The sequence below is a fragment of the Pygocentrus nattereri genome, chromosome 5 (genome assembly GCF_015220715.1).
Source record: "Pygocentrus nattereri isolate fPygNat1 chromosome 5, fPygNat1.pri, whole genome shotgun sequence".
NCBI lineage: Eukaryota > Metazoa > Chordata > Actinopteri > Characiformes > Serrasalmidae > Pygocentrus > Pygocentrus nattereri.
Genome location: NC_051215.1, coordinates 20,810,170 through 20,831,641, shown reverse-complemented (window position 1 = coordinate 20,831,641; position 21,472 = coordinate 20,810,170). Strand labels below are relative to the sequence as shown.

Sequence of the window (21,472 nt, the reverse complement as noted above, 5' to 3'; positions counted from 1 at the left end):
CAGTCTACAGTCACGTGCAGTGTAGTCGTGTGCAGTCTACAGTCACATGCAGTCTACAGTCACGTGCAAAGGTTTGTGCTGTAGATGGTTCTATGTAGACATTTTTTAAAAGAGTTCTATGCAGCATCAAAACGGTTTTTCTATTGCTACAAGCTCAACATTGCTTGATATTTGTTTCTATACAGAACCACATACAACACATTCTCCATCAAGCTGAAGAACTGTTTCATCATGCAAAGAACCCTTTAATCATGCAAAGATTTCTTGGAGTGTTCATGGTTCTATATAGAACCATTTTCTTTTCTTTTACTGAAGAACCCTTAAAAAGCCAAGTGTGTATAAAGCACCATAAAGGGTTCTTCTATTGTTACAGGTTTCACATCATTACAGTAGCATAACCCTTTTTGGTGCTATATAGAACCCTTTTCAAAAAAGTTTCACATAGACCCATCTACAGCACATTCTCCATCAATCTGAAGAACCATTTCATGATGCAAAGAACCCTTTAATCATGCAAAAGGTTCTACACAGAGATTCTAAACATAACCACTCCCTGTACTAGAGGTGTTAAACTCAAGTCCAGTAAAAGTAAAAATCCTCTCCAGGATTGGAACAATATACTGGGGAGGATTTTTTACCTCCTGGACTGGAATTTATCACCTCTGTCCTTCACTAAAGAACCCTTGAAGAACTGTCTTTTTAAGAGTGTGGCTCAAAATATGCAACAGTAACTGTGATTAGGCGTGTGAGGCTGAGATTGGATAAAAAATAAACATAAATGCTATTCTATACAATTGACTAATAAACTGGGCGGTTGTGGACTCCTGCGGAACACCAGCCTCCCTCTCTGAATCACGAACAGGCGAAGTCCATCAGCTGCAGCGAAGTCTAAACAATGCGCTGTGGGGATGAATGAGCGGGTGTAAGCTGCTTATGACTTCAAATCTTTAACAAGCCAAACTCTGAGACCTCCTTAAAAGCGGGAAGATGGATGACATCCACCGGTGAGAGCCAAGCATGTGTCAGGGCTCCAGCGTCCACACCCACATTGCCTCAACCTTCATGACATCAACATACAGAAACAGGCCAGCGAACAGTGGCCAAGCACAATGAGAGCGAGTGGGCAGGGAGCAGAAGAACGGATGGAAGGCTTTACCCAGAGAGAAGGAGCTTCCCATGAAGCCTCAGGTCAGCAGCGCAGTCGTCCGACAGACAGTTCTTCTCAAACCACGTCTGCGAAGAGACAGACACAGTACAGGATGTTTACACAACTTAAATGTCAGTGTGACGAGAGCAGGACCACATACTAGAGGGTGCTGTTGTGCAAGGATTTAGATGCTGTGCTTGGACTGTGCATGAAACATTTCACTGACATTGGAGGAGCACAGCCTCGCCTTAAACACAGAATGAAATTTTAGAAACAAATATTGCTGCATAGTGAATTAGTGAACACAGAGTGGCTTGGTGTGAAATTACCTTAATCAGAACTGTTCACAGCTCCCTAAAAGCTCCCTCACAGAAAGTTCCTACATGAAATGGTTATGAATTCACTGCCTGATGACTGATGACTTAACAACTACCTATCCCAGGCGGTTGCTAGGATGCTGCCAAATGGTTTCTATGGTATCCCAGGTAGTTGCTAAGGTGCTGTCAAATGGTTTCTGTGGTATCCCAGGTGGTTACAAGAGTTGATGAAATGGTTTCTATGGTATCAGTTTGTTGCTAGGATGTTGCCAAATGTTTTATGTGGTATTCCAGGCAATTGCTATGGTGTGGCCAAATGATTTCTATGGTATCCCAGGCAGTTGGTAAGGTGTTGCCAAATGTTTTATGTGGTATCCCAGGCAGTTGCAATGGTGTTGCCAAATGGTTTCTATGGTATCCCAGGCAGTTGCTAGGATGTTGACAAATGGTTTCTGTGGGATCCCAGGTGGTTGCTAAGGTGTTGATAAGTGACTGCTATGGTATCCCATGTAGTTTGCAAGGCTGTTGCTAGGAGGTTGTCAAGTGGTTGCTGTGACATCCCAGATGGCTGCTAAGGGCTTGCTAGGTGGTTGCTGTGGTGTTCCAGGTAGTTGCTAGGGTGTTCACTCCAAAAAATGGTATCTTAGCCAGAGAAAACACCTTAAATGTAGTCAAAATATCTAATATTTCTCCTGTTGTTTATACAATCTAAGATTATTTAAGCTGTTTGTTGGCATTTCCTTGTTGTTTTAACTTTATTTCACTGCTGAAAGTGTCTTATTCCATCAGCAGAAGCTTTTACTTGTTTCAAACATTACTTCTTGAAATAAACAAAGTTACTATTATTTCTCAAAACCAGTAAAATGATTTGCTACTGGAATAAAACACTTTTACCAGATAACATTATTATCAGTATTAGTATTTAGAAATACATTCAATAATCCTATTATATGCTTCCAACAATCTCTTAATGAGAAATATGTCTAGATATAAGCTTTATGAAATATGACTAAATTATAATCTTTGAAGTGCTGCTAGCCTACTTGTATTATCATAATATAAGGTACAGAAACTTTTGCCCACACTATTCAATCCTGTTGAAAGATATTGTCATTTAAGTTAAGGAATACTTTTTTAATCCCACAAACAGGGACATTCCACCTCTGCATTTAACCCATCCGTGAAGTGAAACACCACATACACACTAGTGAATACACACACACTAGGGGGCAGTGACCACACTTGCCCAGAGTGGTGGGCAGCCCTATCCACGGTGGGTTATGTGTCTTGCTCAAGGACACCTCATTTAATACATCCGATCAAAAATATGAAATTTGAACAGTGTCGACATCTTGAAAACTGCCAATCAGGCTAGAGGACAAACATCCGGCACAAGAAGATGAAGAATATACTATCGGGTAAGAATAGTATTGGGCATTGATGATTGACTATTGATAACTACAATCCACTGTAGTCACGGCGACCCCTGGTTCCTATCACCACCACTGTAAAGAAATATGAACCATTTCACACAAAACCCACTCTGAACCTCTGTGTTTACATCTCACACACTGAGCTATGCTGTTTTTTTTTATAATCAGTGTAATTCCCTCTTTCAGGTACTCGTAAAAATTACAATTACAATCAGATGGAATGTTTTTGTTGGAAAAGTTTTGAATTCGACACCCCTGTAGTTTCAAACTGTGCATGGTGAGATATATAGGCTGCTAACAGGTTTAAATTCCATGCTAATGGATTCCTGACGTGTCAAAAGATGTTGCTTCCAGGTTTTTGTAAGCAGAGGAGGGCAGCACATCTGAGATAACACCAGGCTGGGAAGTGAGATGGACTCTGCACAAATAAATTCATCAGCCATCCACATTCCACTTCAGGAAAGTCAACACTCATTATCGTAACCCAAACCTGTATCGTAACCCAATCTGCAGGAAACGCACGCTTGTGTCGGCACATGCGGTCAGACACACTCCTCTCAAACACGCTGAAGAGGCTTTCACTGAACAGACGTCACTGAGAGCTGGTGATGTTCCTGCATTAATAACAGCGCTCATACACTGATCAGGCATAACATCATGACCACCTCCATGTTTCTACGCTCACTGTCCACTTTATCAGCTCCACTTACTCTATAGGTGCACTTTGTAGTTCTACAGTTACAGAGTGTAGCCCATCAGTGGTCAGAACCCCCATGGACCCTCACAGAGCAGGCACTACTTGTGTGGTGGGTCATTCTCAGCACTGCAGTAACACCTACTTGGTGGTGGTGTATTAGTGTGTGTTGTGCTGGTGCGAGTGGATCAGACACAGCAGTACTGCTGCAGTTTTTAAACACTGTGTCCACTCACTGTCCACTCTATTGGACACTCCTACTTTGTCAGTCCACCTTGTAGATGTACAGTCAGAGACGACAGCTCATCTGCTGCTGCACAGTTTGTCTTGGTCATCCTCTAGTCCTTCATCAGTGGTCACAGGATACTGCCCACAGGACACAGTTCGCTGGATATTTCTGGTTATTTGACTATTCTCAGTCCAGCAGTGACACTGAGGTGTTTAAAAACTCCAGCAGCACTACTAAGTCTGCTACGTCTACTTGTACCAGTACAACACACACTAACACACCACCATGTCAGTGTTACTGCAGTGCTGATAACGATCCACCACCCAAATAGTACCTGCTCTGTGAGGGTCCATGGGGGTCCTGACCACTGAAGAACAGGGTAAAAGGGGGTAACAAACTATCAGAGAAACAGATGGACTGCAGTCTGTAACTGTAGAACTACAAAGTGCACCTATATAGTAAGTGGAGCTGATAAAGTGGACAATGAGCGTAGAAACAAGGCCATAATGTTGTGCCTGATCAGTGTATTTTGTAACATTCGGGTTTGACTTATTGCATCAGCCCTTGGATGGCCAGTATAGTCTAACCTCATTCCTGGCTGCGATCTTCTCTCCCTTTTTCCAGCGCAGAATGGGTGTGAGTGGAGCGAGCTCATGCTCATGGTGTCCATTCAGCACATGCTTGCCCAGGCTGTACGCTGCCTCAAAGATGATGGCTGCAAACACGTCCTTCACCTCTTTCTGTGGAAAAATAACCAAACGCACGTGATACACGATGATGTCAGAGTCATATCGGTATCTGCAGATATTTCCTCAAAAAAATTCAATATCAGAAAGATGTTTAGAATGGAGTGATATTTTGAGACGATGTGATGTGATGTATTTAATAATTAATTAACTTAGTAATAATGTGATGATGTATTTACTGAACCCCAGAAAATCAGAATGTTTAGGTGACACTGGGTTACTGCACTAACAGGCCTGTATTTTATTCATTTTCCTGCATTTGAAAAGTGTTGTTAGGCCATTGCTATGGTGCTCCAGGTGGTTGCCAAGCTGTTTCTAGACCGTTACTATGCTATCCCAGGTGGGTGCTATGGTGAAACCATGCCATACCATTGCTAGGGAATCCTTGTGGATGCTAATGTCCTACTAGGCCATTGCTATGGTGCCCCAGGTGGTTCATATAGTTGTACCATACCATACTATTGCTATAATATTCCAAATATTATATGTAATATGTATAATATTTAATCAAATACACTTAACCAAATATAATATGCATTATGTAACCAAATATTTTGAACTCTATATCATTATCGAACAAGTATACTAGCAACAGCTTAGCAACAGCCTGGGATACCATAGCAATGGTATGGTATTGTATTCCAGGTGGTTGCTATGATGATACCATGCCACTGTTACGATATTCCAAGTGGTTGCTAAGGTGTTGCTAGTATGCTTGTACGATAGTTGTACAGAGTCAATAATAATTGGTTACAGAGTGAGCATGGACTGTGGTGGAATAAGAGCTAAAGCTATAAGAATTATATATTACATAAGTGGAATAACTCAGTTTCAGGATGTTGATATCTATTCATTGCTATGGAAAGATAATCATGTTAAAATGAAAACTGATTTCAGGTTTAGGCTGTACTGTCCAGTTTTGTGAGCATACTTGGAAATCTGTGAGAAGAATAGGATTTGATAAATTATTGTTTTGGGATCTCATTTAACGTGCATCGGGACACTATTGATCTTTGTTAGCGTGCTGGTGCCCTCTTGCTGGTGTAGCCTGCTCATCTCGGCAAAGCCTTAGCTGAGGAGCTTCACTTCAGTTTAGATATTCTGTGAACAGTGAACAGGACAGGCCTCCAACAAAGCAATGCTTTTGCAAAGTTTGAGGTTGTTATCCACAGATGAAGGATGTGTGTGATAAAGAGAGAGTTACACGTGAAGAGTTTGGGGAATGGGGCACCTTAAATCCAAAGCTCAGGGGCACCAGAGGATCGCAACGGCCCTAGAAGGGGGGTTTGGTGTCCTGTCCAATGCCCAATCAGGTAAACTCAAAGAGTCCTGGGATTTGAACCTGTGACCTTCCAGTTGCTGGCTTATCGCTCCTACCACTACACATTTTTAAAATATGGTTCTTCTAGGATTCTTCAGTAAAGGCAATGGTTCTATTTAGTATAGAATGGTTCTCTCACAGGGTGAAAAGGTTCTTCAGATAAATGGGGAATGCGCTGTAGATGCTTCTACATAGAACCTGTTTTGAAAATGGTCCTATACAGAACCCGAAAGGATTCTTCTACTGTTACAAAGGCAAGTTTGCATCCATGATGCAAAGAACCATGTAAACAAGACAAGGGTTCTTTGAGTGTTCATGGTTCTATGCAGAATTATTTTCTTTACTAAAGAGCCCTTGAAGAACCATCTTTTTTAAGAGTGCACAAGCTTGGCAACAATAATAGAATCCTTTTTGGTGCTATATAGAACCATTTTCAATAAGGCTCTATATGCAATAGTTCTATTTAGAATCTTGAATTCTAAATCAAACAGTTTGCATGCTCAAATGATTCCTTGCTCTTCAGACTGAGAATGTGTTGTATATGGTTCTATAGTTCTATGGTTGGTTATATAGAACCAAAAATGGTATGGCAGCACTCTTTTTGTTGCTATATAGAACCATTTATAATACATTATCCATCAATCTGAAGAACAATTTCATCATGCAAAAAACTAAGCATGCAAATGGTTCTATATAGAACTCTAAATAGAAATATGGGTCTAAATAGAACCATTCCCTTTACTCAGGAACCCCTGAAGAACCATCTTTTCTAAGAGTGTAGGCCACTGGCCACCCCATTACAAACAAAACCCTATTAAAAATATCAACTAGGCATCCAGTTACAAAACCAGACAGATCCACTACAGGAACTGTTCAATCAACTGTAACTTTCAATGGAGCTCAGAGTGAATCATCCACTTCCTGCTGTTCAAGTTCCCCTATTCACAGAGCCGGAGCCAGATCTCTAACAGACCTTATAGTGGTCGCTATACATCAGTGACTCTGTTTCCACAGGTTAAAACATTTTACATCTGGAGAAAAGTCTAGTAAATTTGTCGGTAATACTCCACTCTCTGCTGGCGTCCAGCAAGCTGTATGGCATTAAAGCCGGCCACCGAGGGCCATCAAAAGGACAGCTGGAAAAAGGTGGCTGGCAGCATCTCTCCCGTCACATTTCATCATCCCTCAGTCTGGCAATCTGAGCTGAATCCAGAGTAGGAGAGTTTCTCTTGGCACGCAACATGGAAACACTCAAAACAAAATGCTGAATCGGATCAAACCCCGCGTTCATGAAGGGATATGAGCAGCGGGAAAAGCAGCCCATTAAACAGTGCTTTGAAGTGGCCTGCTGGGATCGTATTTCATCTCATTGTCTTTTGCCACAAGGATAAAAAGGCAAACTGCCCCATTCGCCCTCCAGCTTAGCGTCACTGGGGTCTGCCAGAGCCCAGTTGAGCCCCTTGTGTAAACACAGGTCATTTCCGCTTGCTGCCATTCATCTTGTTGTCCTGCTCTATGTCTGTTCGAGTTTTATCGCCTGCTCTTCCTCAAAACACCCACCCATCCCTTTCCTCAGCTGCCCGAACACAGACATATCAGGACAAGCCAGATACGAGGCCTAAAGCCCTCCGACAACCTGCAGGCTGACAGAGTTACGGCAGGAAAGAGATGTTTGGTGACTGTCTGAAATGTACTTGGCAAAACTGAGCTTCTTTTTTTTTTTAGATTTATTGTGGCTCTAAAAATACTTTAACTGAGTGATCACTTTCAGTATGAACAGTGACTGAAAAAGCCTTCAAAAGGAAAAAGTGTTGTACCTTCTGCATTTCTAAACACTTTTTCAGACACCGTGAAGATCTGTGATACATAAGTGTTCGCCGATAATATCAGCCTGAGGCTATCAGCGCAGACAACAGCTCTAACAAGCAGACACTTCTGAAGTGGAGAAAAACTGCTGATGAGTATCAGAGAGTAAAGCTCTGTTTAACACTGTCACTGCTGACCATGTTAAACTATACTGGCTGATATCAGAACACTTAGCACCTTCACTTTTTCTCCAGCAGCCATATAATGCGATTTCTTCCTGGATGAAAATACAGTCTGCAAATCATACATACTTCCATCCAAATATGTAAGATGAGATAAGAGAATCCTGCATCAGTCTCACAATGGTGAAATTCTCAGCATTACAGCAGCAAGGCACTCAAGAAAAAGAAAAGAAGTAACAAAAGAGAATCAACAAGCAAGGTTTTTTACAGTTTGTTACTTGTTACTATAAAGACAATATACACCAATCAGGCATAACATTCTGACCACCTCCATGTTTCTATGCTCATTGTCCATTTTATCAGCTCCACTTACTGTATAGATGCACTTTGTAGTTCTATAGTTACAGACTGTAGTCCATCTGTTTCTCTGATGCTTTGTTGCCCTGTTCTTCAGTGGTCAGGACCCCCATGGACCCTCACAGAGCAGATATTATTTGGGTGGTGGATCACTCTCAGCACCACAGTAACACTGAAGTGGTGGTGGTGTGTTAATGTGTGTTATGCTGGTCTGAGTGGATCAGACACAGCAGTGCTGCTGGAGTTTTTCAACACTGTATCCACTCACTGTCGAATCTATTAGACACTCCTACCTTGTCGGTTCACCTATAGATGTAAAGTCAGAGATTTTTTATTGGATTTTTGGTTGGTGGACTGAGGTGTTTAAAACTTCAGCAGCACTGTTGTGTCTGATCCTCTCAGACTAGCATCACACATACTAACACACCACCACCACATCACTGCTACTGCAGTGCTGAGAATGAGCTACCAGCCAAATATTACCTGCTCTTGAAGGGTCTATGGGGGTCCTGACCACTGAAGAACAGGGTAAAAGGGGGTAACAAAGTATCAGAGAAACAGATGGACTACAGTCTGTAACTGTAGAACTACAAAAAGCACCTATACAGTAAGTGGAGCTGATAAAATGGACAGTGAGTGTGGAAACAAGGAGGTGCTCATAATGTTACGCCTGATTGGTGTTTATTCTGTTTTTATTGCTTGTAATTGGGATAAAATAAATGTCTTGTATTTTCACATAAATGGTTATGTCTGTATTGATTTAAAAACCTAGTAATGTGGTGGGTCCGCCAGACCCACAAACATTGTCTGAGTAACAGAAATATGACCACCACACAAGGGTTAAAAGTACTGCGTCAGCAGTAAAAGGAACAATGCAGTGCTCAGTGTAGGCACGGCTATGGTTTACAAAGTCCACCCACTTCACAGTCCCAGTTGTGATTAATGTGAAATGCATCAAATGGGGTTAGTGAGCTGTCCTGCCAGTGACCCCTCACCCTGGGGACCATTTAAGACTGAGGCCTCGACATCCAGACTTCGGCCCAGGATTCTAGCAGCCTATGTGCCATTTTCACTGAGCCACGCAGGAACAGAGGGGCATGAATGATCCCCTGTTAGCCAATAAAACGAAAACATGCGTGCACAGTCTTAATCTGTGATAACAGACTTACTGAAAATAATCGCTGGAAAAAGTTAAACAGACCAGAGATGATATCAGAGCCGTCTGAGAGACCTTTTTTCACCCCTGACCTATCAAACTGATCTAATCTCCTCTGGGCAAAAGTAACTGCTGCATTAAAGGATCCATTCAGAGTGGTTTGGTGTGAAATGGTTCAGATGTCTTTACAGTGGTGGTGATAGGAAGCAGGGGTCGCCATGACTACAACACAGATATAGACATTATATTTACCATCCAGAACCACCAGTGAACCTACACGAGTCTTCTGAGTTTATATGGAATATTGATGATTGAAAATAGTGGAAAATCGGGAATAATAAGTTTTCTTTGGGGACTATTTTGCCTCACAGTACGCTGTATATTACGTATCACTCCATCATGAATGGACATTAATTATTTAGATTTTAATAAAATCTTAATATGATTTTGGTATGTTTTACCTATTGCTGATTGTTTCTTTTTATTCATTTTATTATTGGCAAGTTATTGTTTATCTTCTTTCTCCTTCTTTTTTATTTATAAAGTTACTATATTGTTACAATTTTAGTGGTTTATTAATATATATATTTTAACCTTTTTACTAATAAAATGTACTATTATGACTTATATTACGTTTTTAACATTGAATATGCTTTTATTATCCCTGATCTCTGTATTGGCTACAATTTAAATGAGGGTCTCCCTTAATGTACTCAACTTAATGAGTTTAAATAAAGCTCAATTGAATGATTGACTGAATGAATGAATTACTGATTTAAAATTACATTTTAGAGCCAAAACTATTAGAAAAGCATTTGCAAATCTTTGTCAGGAATTTCTGCTAGAGAGAATTTTTTGGATTCAAATCTATTATCCTACATTACAAACACTGGGTATTAATGAAGATTTTGATATGAGTGTTTGTATATGAATAAACTACAACAGATTATATATATTTTATGTTTTATGATGGCTGATGTTCACACAGAATACATCTGTCTTGCTGTGCATTCTGTGTCGTTAACTTGTAGTGCACTGATTAAGAACTACAATTCCCATCCAAGTTCAACCAACTAAAACACACGTCCTGTTGATCAAGTTGTTTTAGCTTTTTAGCACTGTTGTATTCATTTGTCACTTATCCATGCCTTGACAAATGCCTCTGACTGAAAACCTGCATGTTAAAAGATTTTTGCCTGGATTTTTGTGTGCGGATACATTATTTTTTTGCATTTATTCTTTTGACATTTCGAATGTTCAGCTCCAGCAACTCCAGCCAAGGCTGATACTGGCTGATCAGTGTTTCTCTCCTTCATTTTCAAAATCATAAAATAGCATCTCAGTCATCAGGCAGTGAATTCATAACCATTTCATGTAGGAACTTTCTGTGAGGGAGCTTTTAGAGGTGGATGTCTGGTTCCTATCACTACCACTGTGAACAGTTCCGACTTGTTAAGTTTATCTAGAACCGAGTGTTTCACACCAAACCATTCTGAACCGCTCTGTTTACATCTGAACCATTTAATTATCCAGTGATATAGAAAATGTGATGGAATTCCACTTTTCATGCCAGATGCTCTAAAGGAGGAGAAAGTCAGTGGTGGGAATATAAACGGGGAAGCTTGTAACGCTCTGTTTACATCTTGCATTTAATTATGCAGAAAATTTTTAAAATCTGTGGAGCTTCCCTTTTCAAGCGTCACAGGGACCCTGAGGAGAGTTCATTGAGAAACAGCAGTGTGAACAGTGCGAGGGCGTAATGAAGGTCATATCAGTGCTCAAGTTTTTATTAGCCTGTTATTAATGTTCCCTCTCACCCACCATCCCTTCACCCCATCCCTTGCTCCTCTATAAACCCGTCTATTTTTAGAGCTGTGAGGAGCCCCAGCTGCCGGTCCTGGGGCGCTACCGGTGTGAACAGCTCCTTGCTTTTAACTGGCTGAGAGGAATGGACCCCCAAACAACTGTTCCTTACATACCACTCACATACATCAGCCAAACAGGTCACTCCGTCCACAGACCCTCACTGTTTGAACAGAAGTGGACTGTTTATACCCATTGTTTCCATTCTGAACAGTAAAAGCTTTCACTGACAGATTCGGCTTTTACTCCAGCACAAGGCTTCGGTGTGAGGAGCACCAGGACTCACTCACCTTCAGTGACAACATTCAGACAGAGATACAGAAATGTAGGGCAGATTTGCTAAGATAGGCACTAATTACTGGGAGTCTAACAGCACTTTGTGTTGGTCTGGGGCCAGTTTAGCAGGTTATCTACTAATCTTCATAAACAACATGAAACCAGCACAGTATAAACATGTTTGCTCACCTTTTTTGTATGAGAGCCTGTTTCTATAAGGTAGGAGTGACTCAATCGTTCAAAATAATGATATATTTACATGTCGCTGTCCAAAGAAAAACACGTATCTCCATTTTTGCTATCACTGGAACACTGCAGATGTTCTTTAAATTGTGTGAAAATTTCATGTTGAATGGAACAACAGAAATACTCCAGAAACATTTGGAATAAAACCTTTTTTCCATTAACTTCCATTGAAAGTAAAGAAGGTAAGAAGTTTTCTGCCCTCTCCTGTAAAGTTACCATTTCGGATACTTGTTTTTCTTTGGACAGCAATGATGTGTGTATATATATATATATATATATATATATATACACACACACACGATTTTGACTGACTGCTCCTGAAGCTCACTCGGCTGTATCTACTTGGATACGACAGAGACAACAATCCTGATTAGATCATTTTTCAAGAAGTTTCCAACAAAAGCTTAGCAATGATATAATAATGAAAACAATACTTACACATTATTACAATACGTACACAGTTTAAATACAACAAGAATCACGTTTCTATTTAATAAAAATTAGCTAAAATGACATTTGTTACATATGTTATTGTTATTGCACAGACATAGTTAGGCTTTCTCTGAAGGTCTAGAAGACCCAGTGGGATCTTCACTGACTCTAAGTGCTCCTTAAACCCCTTAAAATCTCAGGCCTATTACACACTGATGCATATTATTCAGTCACTACAGGGACTTCAGTGCAAACTGGTTGAGCTGTTCTTAGGTTATATAAGTGTATAATAAAGTTTTGCTGTTGGGCCCTGGACATTAAGCGGTTAATCCGTCTTTACCTCCAGCTAGTTGTTATAGTGAGCCAGTTAATAAAGCAATAAGCCACATGACGTTGTGGGTTACTGTCATTTTACCATGGGGAAGGGTGATTGTTAGGCATGATGCGAAGCAGAGTAAAACCCCCCTTCCCTGTGATAAAATCACTGTAACACACAGCCTCAAGTGGCTTACTGGTTCTATAAAATAGCAGTGATGGTATCGTTGCTAAGCAACTAAGGACCGCTGAATGAGGAGACTGTTCGGTCGCCCATCGTCATTTCATTACTTTTTTTTTTACTTTCTGTCATTTAACAATGAACATATTGTCACGCCTTGTATAGACTCCTAGTATTACGGACTACATTTCCCAAGACGCCTTTGGAAATCATGTGACAGCGGACTTCCCTGTAGAATCGGAGTCCCGCTTGACTCCTGGGGGACTCCAGGAGTCAAGCGGTGATCTTGTGATGAGTGACGATTAGCCTCGCACCTATCAGCGCTCTTGGTCACCAGGATATTGAATGGTTTCACCGATGTGTTTATGTCATATGACTAGTTTAATGTAGTATATAAGCCTGGGCTTCAGAAAGGGTTCTAGGCAAGGTATTGCTTCTTTAGAGAACTTACTGAGTGTTTATTCTGATTGCTATACTCTGCTTGTTGACCCCAATTCCGTTTTTTCGACTCTGACACTATTTGTACCCCTGCTGGATTTTGGATTTGTGATTCTGAACCTTTGGCCTGCCATTTTGACCTTGTCTTTTGTATTGCCCTTTGGATATTGTTTGCCTTGTGATATGATCACATTTGTGATCATCTATCGTTCCCTGGTTTTGACCTACACCTGTACTTGGACTGCGACTCTGCCTTGTGTTAATAAAGCCACTCTACTCAGTTTTATCTGCACATATCTGAACCTTGCTGACTGCTTGGTTAAACATATGATATCACAGCACTGGTTAGTGTAAAATCTTTACTTTATAAGCACTTTTTAGTCACCAAATCACCACTGCAAGTCTTTTTTAGCACCAAACCAGCGTCGCTCTTCTCACGCTGGGGCTGAATCGCACACGTCCACACTCAGTAAATGATGCACTGTTTGACTGTCGAGGCTAAAATTTCCAAACTTTCATAGATAGAACACGATTTAGGGGGTACAGAGCTGTTTGAGATTCAGTCTGGGTTTGACAGTATAGCTGGCCGAAACATGAATATTTGAAGTGTGAAAAACATTCACGTTACATATTTTAGACTATTATACTGTTGTTTTACAGTGAATCATACTGTAAGTGCTTTACTTCAAGCCTGTGATATTAATGATGGAGCTGTTTAGGCTGTTTGCTCGCTGACCAGCCTAGTTGTCGTTAAGAATGTAAGGTTCCAGATGCTCATTAAACAGAAAATTGGTTCTTCATCAGTACACTTGGTGTTCCATGTGAGCAGCATGAAAGTCACAGACTATCCCATTAACAGCACATGGATTTTTCCAGCTGTGGCACAGTGATATGGAGTCATAGCTGTGCGTATATAATTGAACACGGCTCAGCCAATCAGGACTGGAACCATCCATTTCAGAAATGCAAGGTAAACGCATGTGCTGTTTTTAATACTAAATATTTTCCCCTCTCTAATTATGGAAATGGGTGGGTAATCTTCTAACAAATTAGCAATAATGAAGGAGGCTAGTTGGTGGTTATCCATGCTACAGTGATGTCTCGAGGCTTTAATGCTTAACCTCTCTAAAATCACACTCTGGCGACACCACTTGTGTTCGTTCATTCAGCTCTACCGCATTCAGAGCTACAGCTCAGTGATGAAAAAGCCACGGCAGGCTTCTATAAGTGGCTGGAGTTCCTCCATTCCCACAATCAGTAGGTCAATTATCCCTCATATGCGGATCATTACAGCTGACCTCATGCTTTTGAACACGGGGCCAATGATGGATAGTGGAGCGGACTGGATGATAGACACGGCAGCAGTTAAAGACCTCATTTGCCGCTTAATAGAGGAAATTTAATGAAGTTCTCAATAAATCTCAGAGTTCCCTCAAAGTCTGGATAAAGGTGGAGCCAAAGGGTTCTAAAACGTGAACAACTAAAACAGCGAGAGGGGGCAGGGAAACACTCAAAACAAGGGTTTTCAAGGGTTCTTTAGATTCTATATCAAACCATTTCAGGCTTAAATGGTTCTTTGTATGGTGAGATGGTTCTACAGATTGAAGAATTGCTGTAAATTGGTCCTACATGGAACATTTTTGAAAAAGTTTCTACGTTGCACCAAAAAGGATTCCACTATTGTAAACAAGTTTGGCATTAGGACAATAGAAGAAACCTTTTTGGTGTTACGTAGAACCATATACAACACATTGTCTATCAATCTGAAGAACCATTAAACCATGCAGAGAACGATTTAAGCATGCAAGTGGTTCTTTGAGTGTTCTTGGTTCTATACAGAACCACTGACTTCACTAAAGAGCCCATGAAGAGCCATCTAAGAGTGCATGACTTGCATAGTCTCAACTATGAGCAGGCTCCAAACTGAAGGGGGTCCAGAGGGTCCTACACATTCAATATTTCCCATGTTGAGAAGTTTTTAATCTAAGACTATATAAATTATTTTTAGACATTTATTGCCTGTCTTAACGAATTAGGTAGGTGACACTATCTCACTACGCTGGCAGATAATGATCCTGGTTGGTAATATAAAAATAAGCATTAAAATGAAAGCTGATGATAGAGTAACAATAGAGGGACAATAGAGTGACATAATTTCTCTAAATTAATACAATAAAATTAGTTACAATAAGTTAAAACATCAAATGTAAGTCAAATACATATTGACAATATTAAAAATAACACAGAGAGGAAGAGGGAGAGGGAGGGAGAGAAAGGGAGAGAGAAAGAAAGAGTTGGAGAGGGAGAGAGAGAGAGAAAGAGAGAGAGAAAGAGGGAGAGAGAGACAAAGAGAGAGAATGAGAGAGAGAGGGAGAGAGAGGGAGACAGAGAGAGAAGAGAGAGGGAGACAGAGAGAGGGAGAGGGAGAGGGAGAGAGGGAGAGAGAGGGATGATGTCAGAGGGGTGTGCTCAGATCACGCTGGGCCAAAAAACTGAGCTCCCTGTTCTCACGAGGCTGAGATCTTCCTGCTCCAGACACTCGGAGCGACTGGTCACAATTAGAGACACAAAACAGAGCAGAACCTGTTCTCATGACGTCTGTACAGAACAAGTCAGCGTAAAGGGCCCATAGCAGGAAAAATGAACTTTTCTCGTTGTTTAAATGAGAGAGTCTGATGGAATGAGTGCAGACAGTGAGTTTCAGAACACTGCAAAGAACTGCACTACAGCACAGCAGGTTAGCTCCACCCACTCACATTGAAGTTATAAGGAGTGTTTCAGCCTGGACTGCTTTCTGAACGAGAAACAATACAGGTCAGCCAATCAGAACAGAGCTCATGTACATACCATATGCAAAAGGCCTAGCACCTCTGGTCAAATTACATTTTGCAAATGTGTTCAAACAAAAAATTACATTTTGTCAAATTAAGTTATATTAAATCCAGTCAATATATCTAATATTTCATGTGGTGGCGGTGCATTAGTGTGCGTTGTGCTGGTAAGAGTGGATCAGACTCAGCAGTGCTGTGTCACATTAACACACCACCACCATGTCAGTGTTACTGCAGTGCTGAGAATGATCCACCACCCAAATAGTACCTGTTCTGTGAGGGTCCATGGGGGTCCTGACCACTGAAGAACAGGGTAAAAGGGGGCCAACAAAGTATCAGAGAAACAGATGAACTACAGTCTGTAACTGTGGAACTACAAAGTGCACCTATATAGTAAGTGGAGCTGATAAAATGGACAATGAGTGTAGAAACAAAGAGGTGGTCATAATGTTATGCCTGATTGGTAAATCTCTGTGGAGCATGTGTGTCAGCCTCCAGTCCTCGTGGGCCAAAACACTGCAGACTCACTGTCTCGTTAAACACACCTAATTCGGCTCATCAGCTAATGAACAAGGCCTTCGTGAACTGATCTGATCAGATGAGGGTAAACGTTGATCTCTGCAGCACTTTGGCCTGGAAGTCCCCAGTTTGACGTGCCTGCTGTAGAGGATGTGAACAAAACATATAATCTGAGCAGGGGCGCCCAGACTTTTGCCCACGGCTGCGTATCAGTCTGAAAGGCACAGTAACGGCAGATCCTGTTTAATCCTGAGGCATAAAGAGTTAGAAGGGAATGGCGGCTGTTTTTGGTACATAAAGCCTCACAAACACTATAAAGTATATTAAAATGCAGGGTACTGTCCTTTAAAGTACACACAGTGTGAGAATGACTCCTGTCCAGGACTAAACACTGTAACCCTATCAATAATGAAGTTTAGTCCATGACTGCCTTTACTGTATGTTCGGAACACTCAGGTGGAGCAAACAGACGCTCTGCTCTGTTTAAGGAAACCTTTACTTGCCAGTGACCTGGAACGTGAACACGAGCGGAAACACGGCTGATTGTGGACACTGGGGAGCGATGCTCGAAGGAGTCTTATCAGAAATCTTCCGCTTTCATTGAAAATCCTACTTATTTGTAAAGTCAGAGTTTATTCAGAGTGGTCAGCAGAAACGAAGGCACTCCATCATAATGAGGCATGGTAACTCACCAGGGCTTGCTATTTGCCTCTCTTGCTTCAGTTTACTGAACTTTAATTCAAATGACTGAATTGTGACACCCATGCTCTTAAACATAAGGCTCTTCAAGGGTTCTTTAGTAAAGACAACGGTTCTATACAGAACCATGAAAACCATTTACATGATTAAATGGTTCTTTGCATGGTGAAATGGTTCATCAGAGTGATGGACTATGTGTATATGGTTCTTCTAACTAAAAAGGGTTCTTCTATATAAGCTTGATATCATAAAAACAGCAGAATCCTTTTTGGTGCTATATAGAACCCTTTAAGCATGCAAATGTTTATGTTCTACATAGCCCACTGTCTTTACTAAAGAACCCTTCAAGAACCATCTCTCTTAAAAGTCCAGGCTATTTTTGGATACTTTAGCTGTATTAAAATAGAAAAAAAAGAATACACACACACACACACACATATATATATATGGTCTGTTTGATGACTTTTCTTGAATTATATAGAAACTATATTTCTGGTTTATTTGTGTTTGGTCCCCTCTGGTTTTGCTTACATCACATCTTGGCGCTCTGTTAACAATAACAACAATCAAACCGGTTCCAGTGACCGATCATCCTTTAGGTGCTGAGAGTTTTTATTGAACTGGGAAAATCTGCTTTTAGCTGCAGAGCATCAGTGAACTGATCTCCAACCACGTCCACTTAGCCTGCTACTGCTTCAGCTTTCATGGACTTTTTTAGTTTTAGTTTTAGTTCTTAACTGATTTTAGTTTTAGTTTTTAATTTATTTTAGTTAATTGATTTTATTTTTATTTTTTTAATTGATTTTAGTTTTAGTTAATTGATTTTAGTTTTAGTTTTTGATTAACCAGTATTTATTATTGATACTATTTCAAGTATTTTACTTTATTGTTTAGTTTTTATTTGATTTTAGTAGTTTTTACAATTATAATATGCATTACTTCATCATTATAACTTTTATTCTTTTTCACTGTTTTTGGATGTTTTGTTTTTGATTATTATTATTACTCCTAATAATTGTATTTGCTTATTTATTTGTATTAAATTGTTTAAAATCTACTTAATTTTTTCATACTGTTTTAATTACATCTTGGCACTTTATTTCACTTTATTTCACAGATTTATATTTACTCTCCTTAAATCGCTTGTTTTTCCACAGGTCCCTCTCAATGTACCCTGAGTTTAAATAAAGATTGACTGATTGAATGATTGATTGACTGTTTGTTCAGCTTGCCACTCCCCAGCTTAAAACTGGCTTCACAGCTACATGATAATGACCATGAGCTGATGTTCAAATGACTGTTTTAAACACGGATATGTGCATGCGGAACTGTAAATCTCTTTACAGAGTTGGTAACCCTGCATGAAAATAAATAACTGTTAATCTCAGTTTCACTTTGTTTACACTGAAAGCCCATTTAACTCACTCCATCATTCAGGCACCGATGACCAGGAAATAATGTATGTTTTTATGTGTAAAAGTGATCCAAATGATGAATGAGTGGCTGAAAATCCCCATATATCTCATTCATGTGTATGTAAGTCAGTAGAGCCTGACCTGGTCCTCCTATAGAGATCCCAGCAGAGCTGTAGTGCTAAAAAGTGACCCCAGCAAATGCAGCATTGATCCCAAATGATATTCGAGACAGAAACAGCCCATATGGAAGTAGTAATGACATTTGGAGGCCATTTAGGAGAGTAAATGAATGATTATTTCAAAAGACGTATGATTCCCTGAGTTGAGTCTCCACAGACGCTACACAAGGTAGCGAGATTAACTAATATGTGCAGCAGTTTAACAGCAAGCCAGACACTTACAGTCCACTTCGCTCTGAAACGAGGCTCTGCTGTGTGTGAACACTGTTCAAACCGGTTTATTTTAAGATCAGGATTAGAAGACTTTCTCTGACATGAGCTCTAGGATTAAGACACTCATATGAGCAGCTTTACACCGGTAACAGTCCATAAACTATACACATTAAATCTATGCATGTCAGCAGATTTACGGCTTACATTAAATGGTTTTATATGCCTCTAATGCTGCAGCTCAGCAGTAAAGCTTTATCTACAGCTCCAGTGACTCCATCCAGCCCTTCAGGTAATCCTACACGCATTTTTGGCTGGGGGGAGGAGCCAGGAATGAACAGCATGCCGGTGTGTTCGTCAGATTGCTCTCCAAACTCTCAGAGCGCATCTGCAACTCATGATCAAACACAGACGCTCATTCCTCTGCCATCAGTTTGTGCACAGAAACGCTTCGTTTTCCAAACAGATCAAACTGAATGCTCTCCGAAAGCTGGCCACTAAGCCCAGAAGAAGCCTCGGGACGACCTCACAGGGAAGCGCGGTTTACTGCCTGTTAAGCTCTGCTGTCTTTTTCCCATGGGAAAGGGTCACACAGAACACTGGGTCTGTGTGCATGGCAAAAAATGACATCTTGTCACAAAAAAGTGAATATTTCTCTAGCTGAGGCTTAATTTAACATTATTTCAGTTATTTCTAGAAATGTTTTGCTGATTTAAGTCATTTTATCAAGTAAAATTATCTCTATATTAAGATTAAGAGACCCTTATTAGTCCCATATTGGGGAAATTTCACCTCTGCATTTAACCCATCCATGCAGTGAAACATCACATACACACTAGTAAGCACCCACATTAGGGGCAGTGAGCACACTTGCCCGTAGTCCTATCCATGGCACCCAGGGACCAGTTGGGGGTTAGGTGTATTGCTCAAGGACACCTTAGTCACAAACTGTCCGCTCTGGGGATCGAACACAGGGCTGGTTCCCTATTCTCAAGTCACAAATTTTCTAGAAATAAGCTGGATAATCTTATAATAAGTGCACAACCACCTCAAAATGAGAAACATTAGACATATCAGCTAGATTTAAGATCATCTGACTTAACAAGAGATTATTTTTTGCTGTGTAGAGCAGAGACGTCTAACATTTAAACAGCTGAGCACTGCAATTGGCAGCCAACTTGTTCAGTCTGTGGCGCGTGTCCCTATTTTCCTCTCCTAACTGTAACACAGTGTAATGCAGCACTTTATTCCTCCAGATCCTCTCATGGTCCCACTTTCTCCATATGGGCTACACACAGCAACATAAATGTGCCCAAATACAGCCCAATCCCTCAAATTTCCTCCTGTTTGTTTGGAACTTTAGTTTCAGTCAGTGTGTAAAACACCCCCCTGGTATTCGGTGTTCCCTTGTTGTCTGCTGACTCTCTCTCCATAGCGGAGCTGATGCTTCGACGTCTATAAATGTCTGTTCTATCAACTGGTCTCCTGTAAAATCTGTGTTCTAGTGCGGTTCTGTGCTCTTCCTCACATTAACTGAGATCTTCCTTGTCTCCTCTTCTGTAGAGTCTCTGTTCTAGTAAGGTTCTGTGCTCTTCCTCAAAGCAACTGAGATCTTCCTCAACTCCTCTTCTGTAAAGTCTCTTTTCTAGCGCGGTTCTGCGCTCTTCCTCACAGCAACTGAGATCTTTCTCGTCTCCATTTCTGTAAAGTCTCTCTTTTAGTGCGATTCTGTGCTCTTCCTCACATTAACTGAGATCTTCCTCGTCTCCTCTTCTGTCTTCAGTGTGAGAAATGAGGAAAAGTCACTCTTCACTCCAAACTTATTAAAGTAGAAAAAGTACAAAATATAAGCACTTTGTCACTAGTGATCTCAAACTTTTGGACCTCACTGTGGTTGGTGATGCAAACTAAAACTCTCAACAGCAGCATTAAGAAATCATTAACACAGAAGAGCAGATTAACACTCTGGAGTCCACAAACTCGCCCACGAGTCAAATCCAGTTCAAACCCTTCCTGAATCCGTAGAACCACCCTTTCCATTCCATCTCATCACGAGATCATATGACACTCACATCCAGAGTTATGAGCCTATAAAGAGGGACTGAGATACATGTCATCTGCCGCTCACCGTGTGGAGCTGGTGGATTTGTGTGTCTGTTTACATTCTGTGTAAAACTGACTGACAGACACTCAGGAAATCACTAAGGACTGTCACACCAGAAACCCTTCATTCTTCATTCAGTCCACATCGGAGACTCATGTGAAATGGCGTCAGAGAGTTTACAGCTGCTGAAAGTTTGGAAAGTAGTGATGAAGATATTGGAGCATATTGATATAAAACACATGAGGATCATGTTCTATGAAGAACCTTTAAAGGAGAGTTTAAGAAGAGATGAACAAATCGAGACAATGCTTTTCAAACAGCAGATACAAACCCTTTTTGCAGCTTAAAGGGGTTCAGCTGCCATCCTCTTTAATTT

At 40.7% G+C, this 21,472-nt stretch overlaps 1 protein-coding gene across 2 annotated transcripts in view; it reads right to left on the bottom strand.

Moving 5' to 3' along the window:
• itga9 (integrin, alpha 9) overlaps positions 1–21,472 on the bottom strand; it is a 162,129-nt gene that overhangs the window by 46,730 nt on the left and 93,927 nt on the right. For both annotated transcript variants that reach the window (XM_017702652.2, XM_017702651.2), the window contains exons 16-17: positions 4,408–4,560; positions 1,157–1,233 (exon numbers count right to left, since the gene is read on the bottom strand). In XM_017702652.2, the coding sequence (XP_017558141.1) occupies positions 1,157–1,233; positions 4,408–4,560 (230 nt within the window). The remainder of the gene's footprint in view (positions 1–1,156; positions 1,234–4,407; positions 4,561–21,472) is intronic.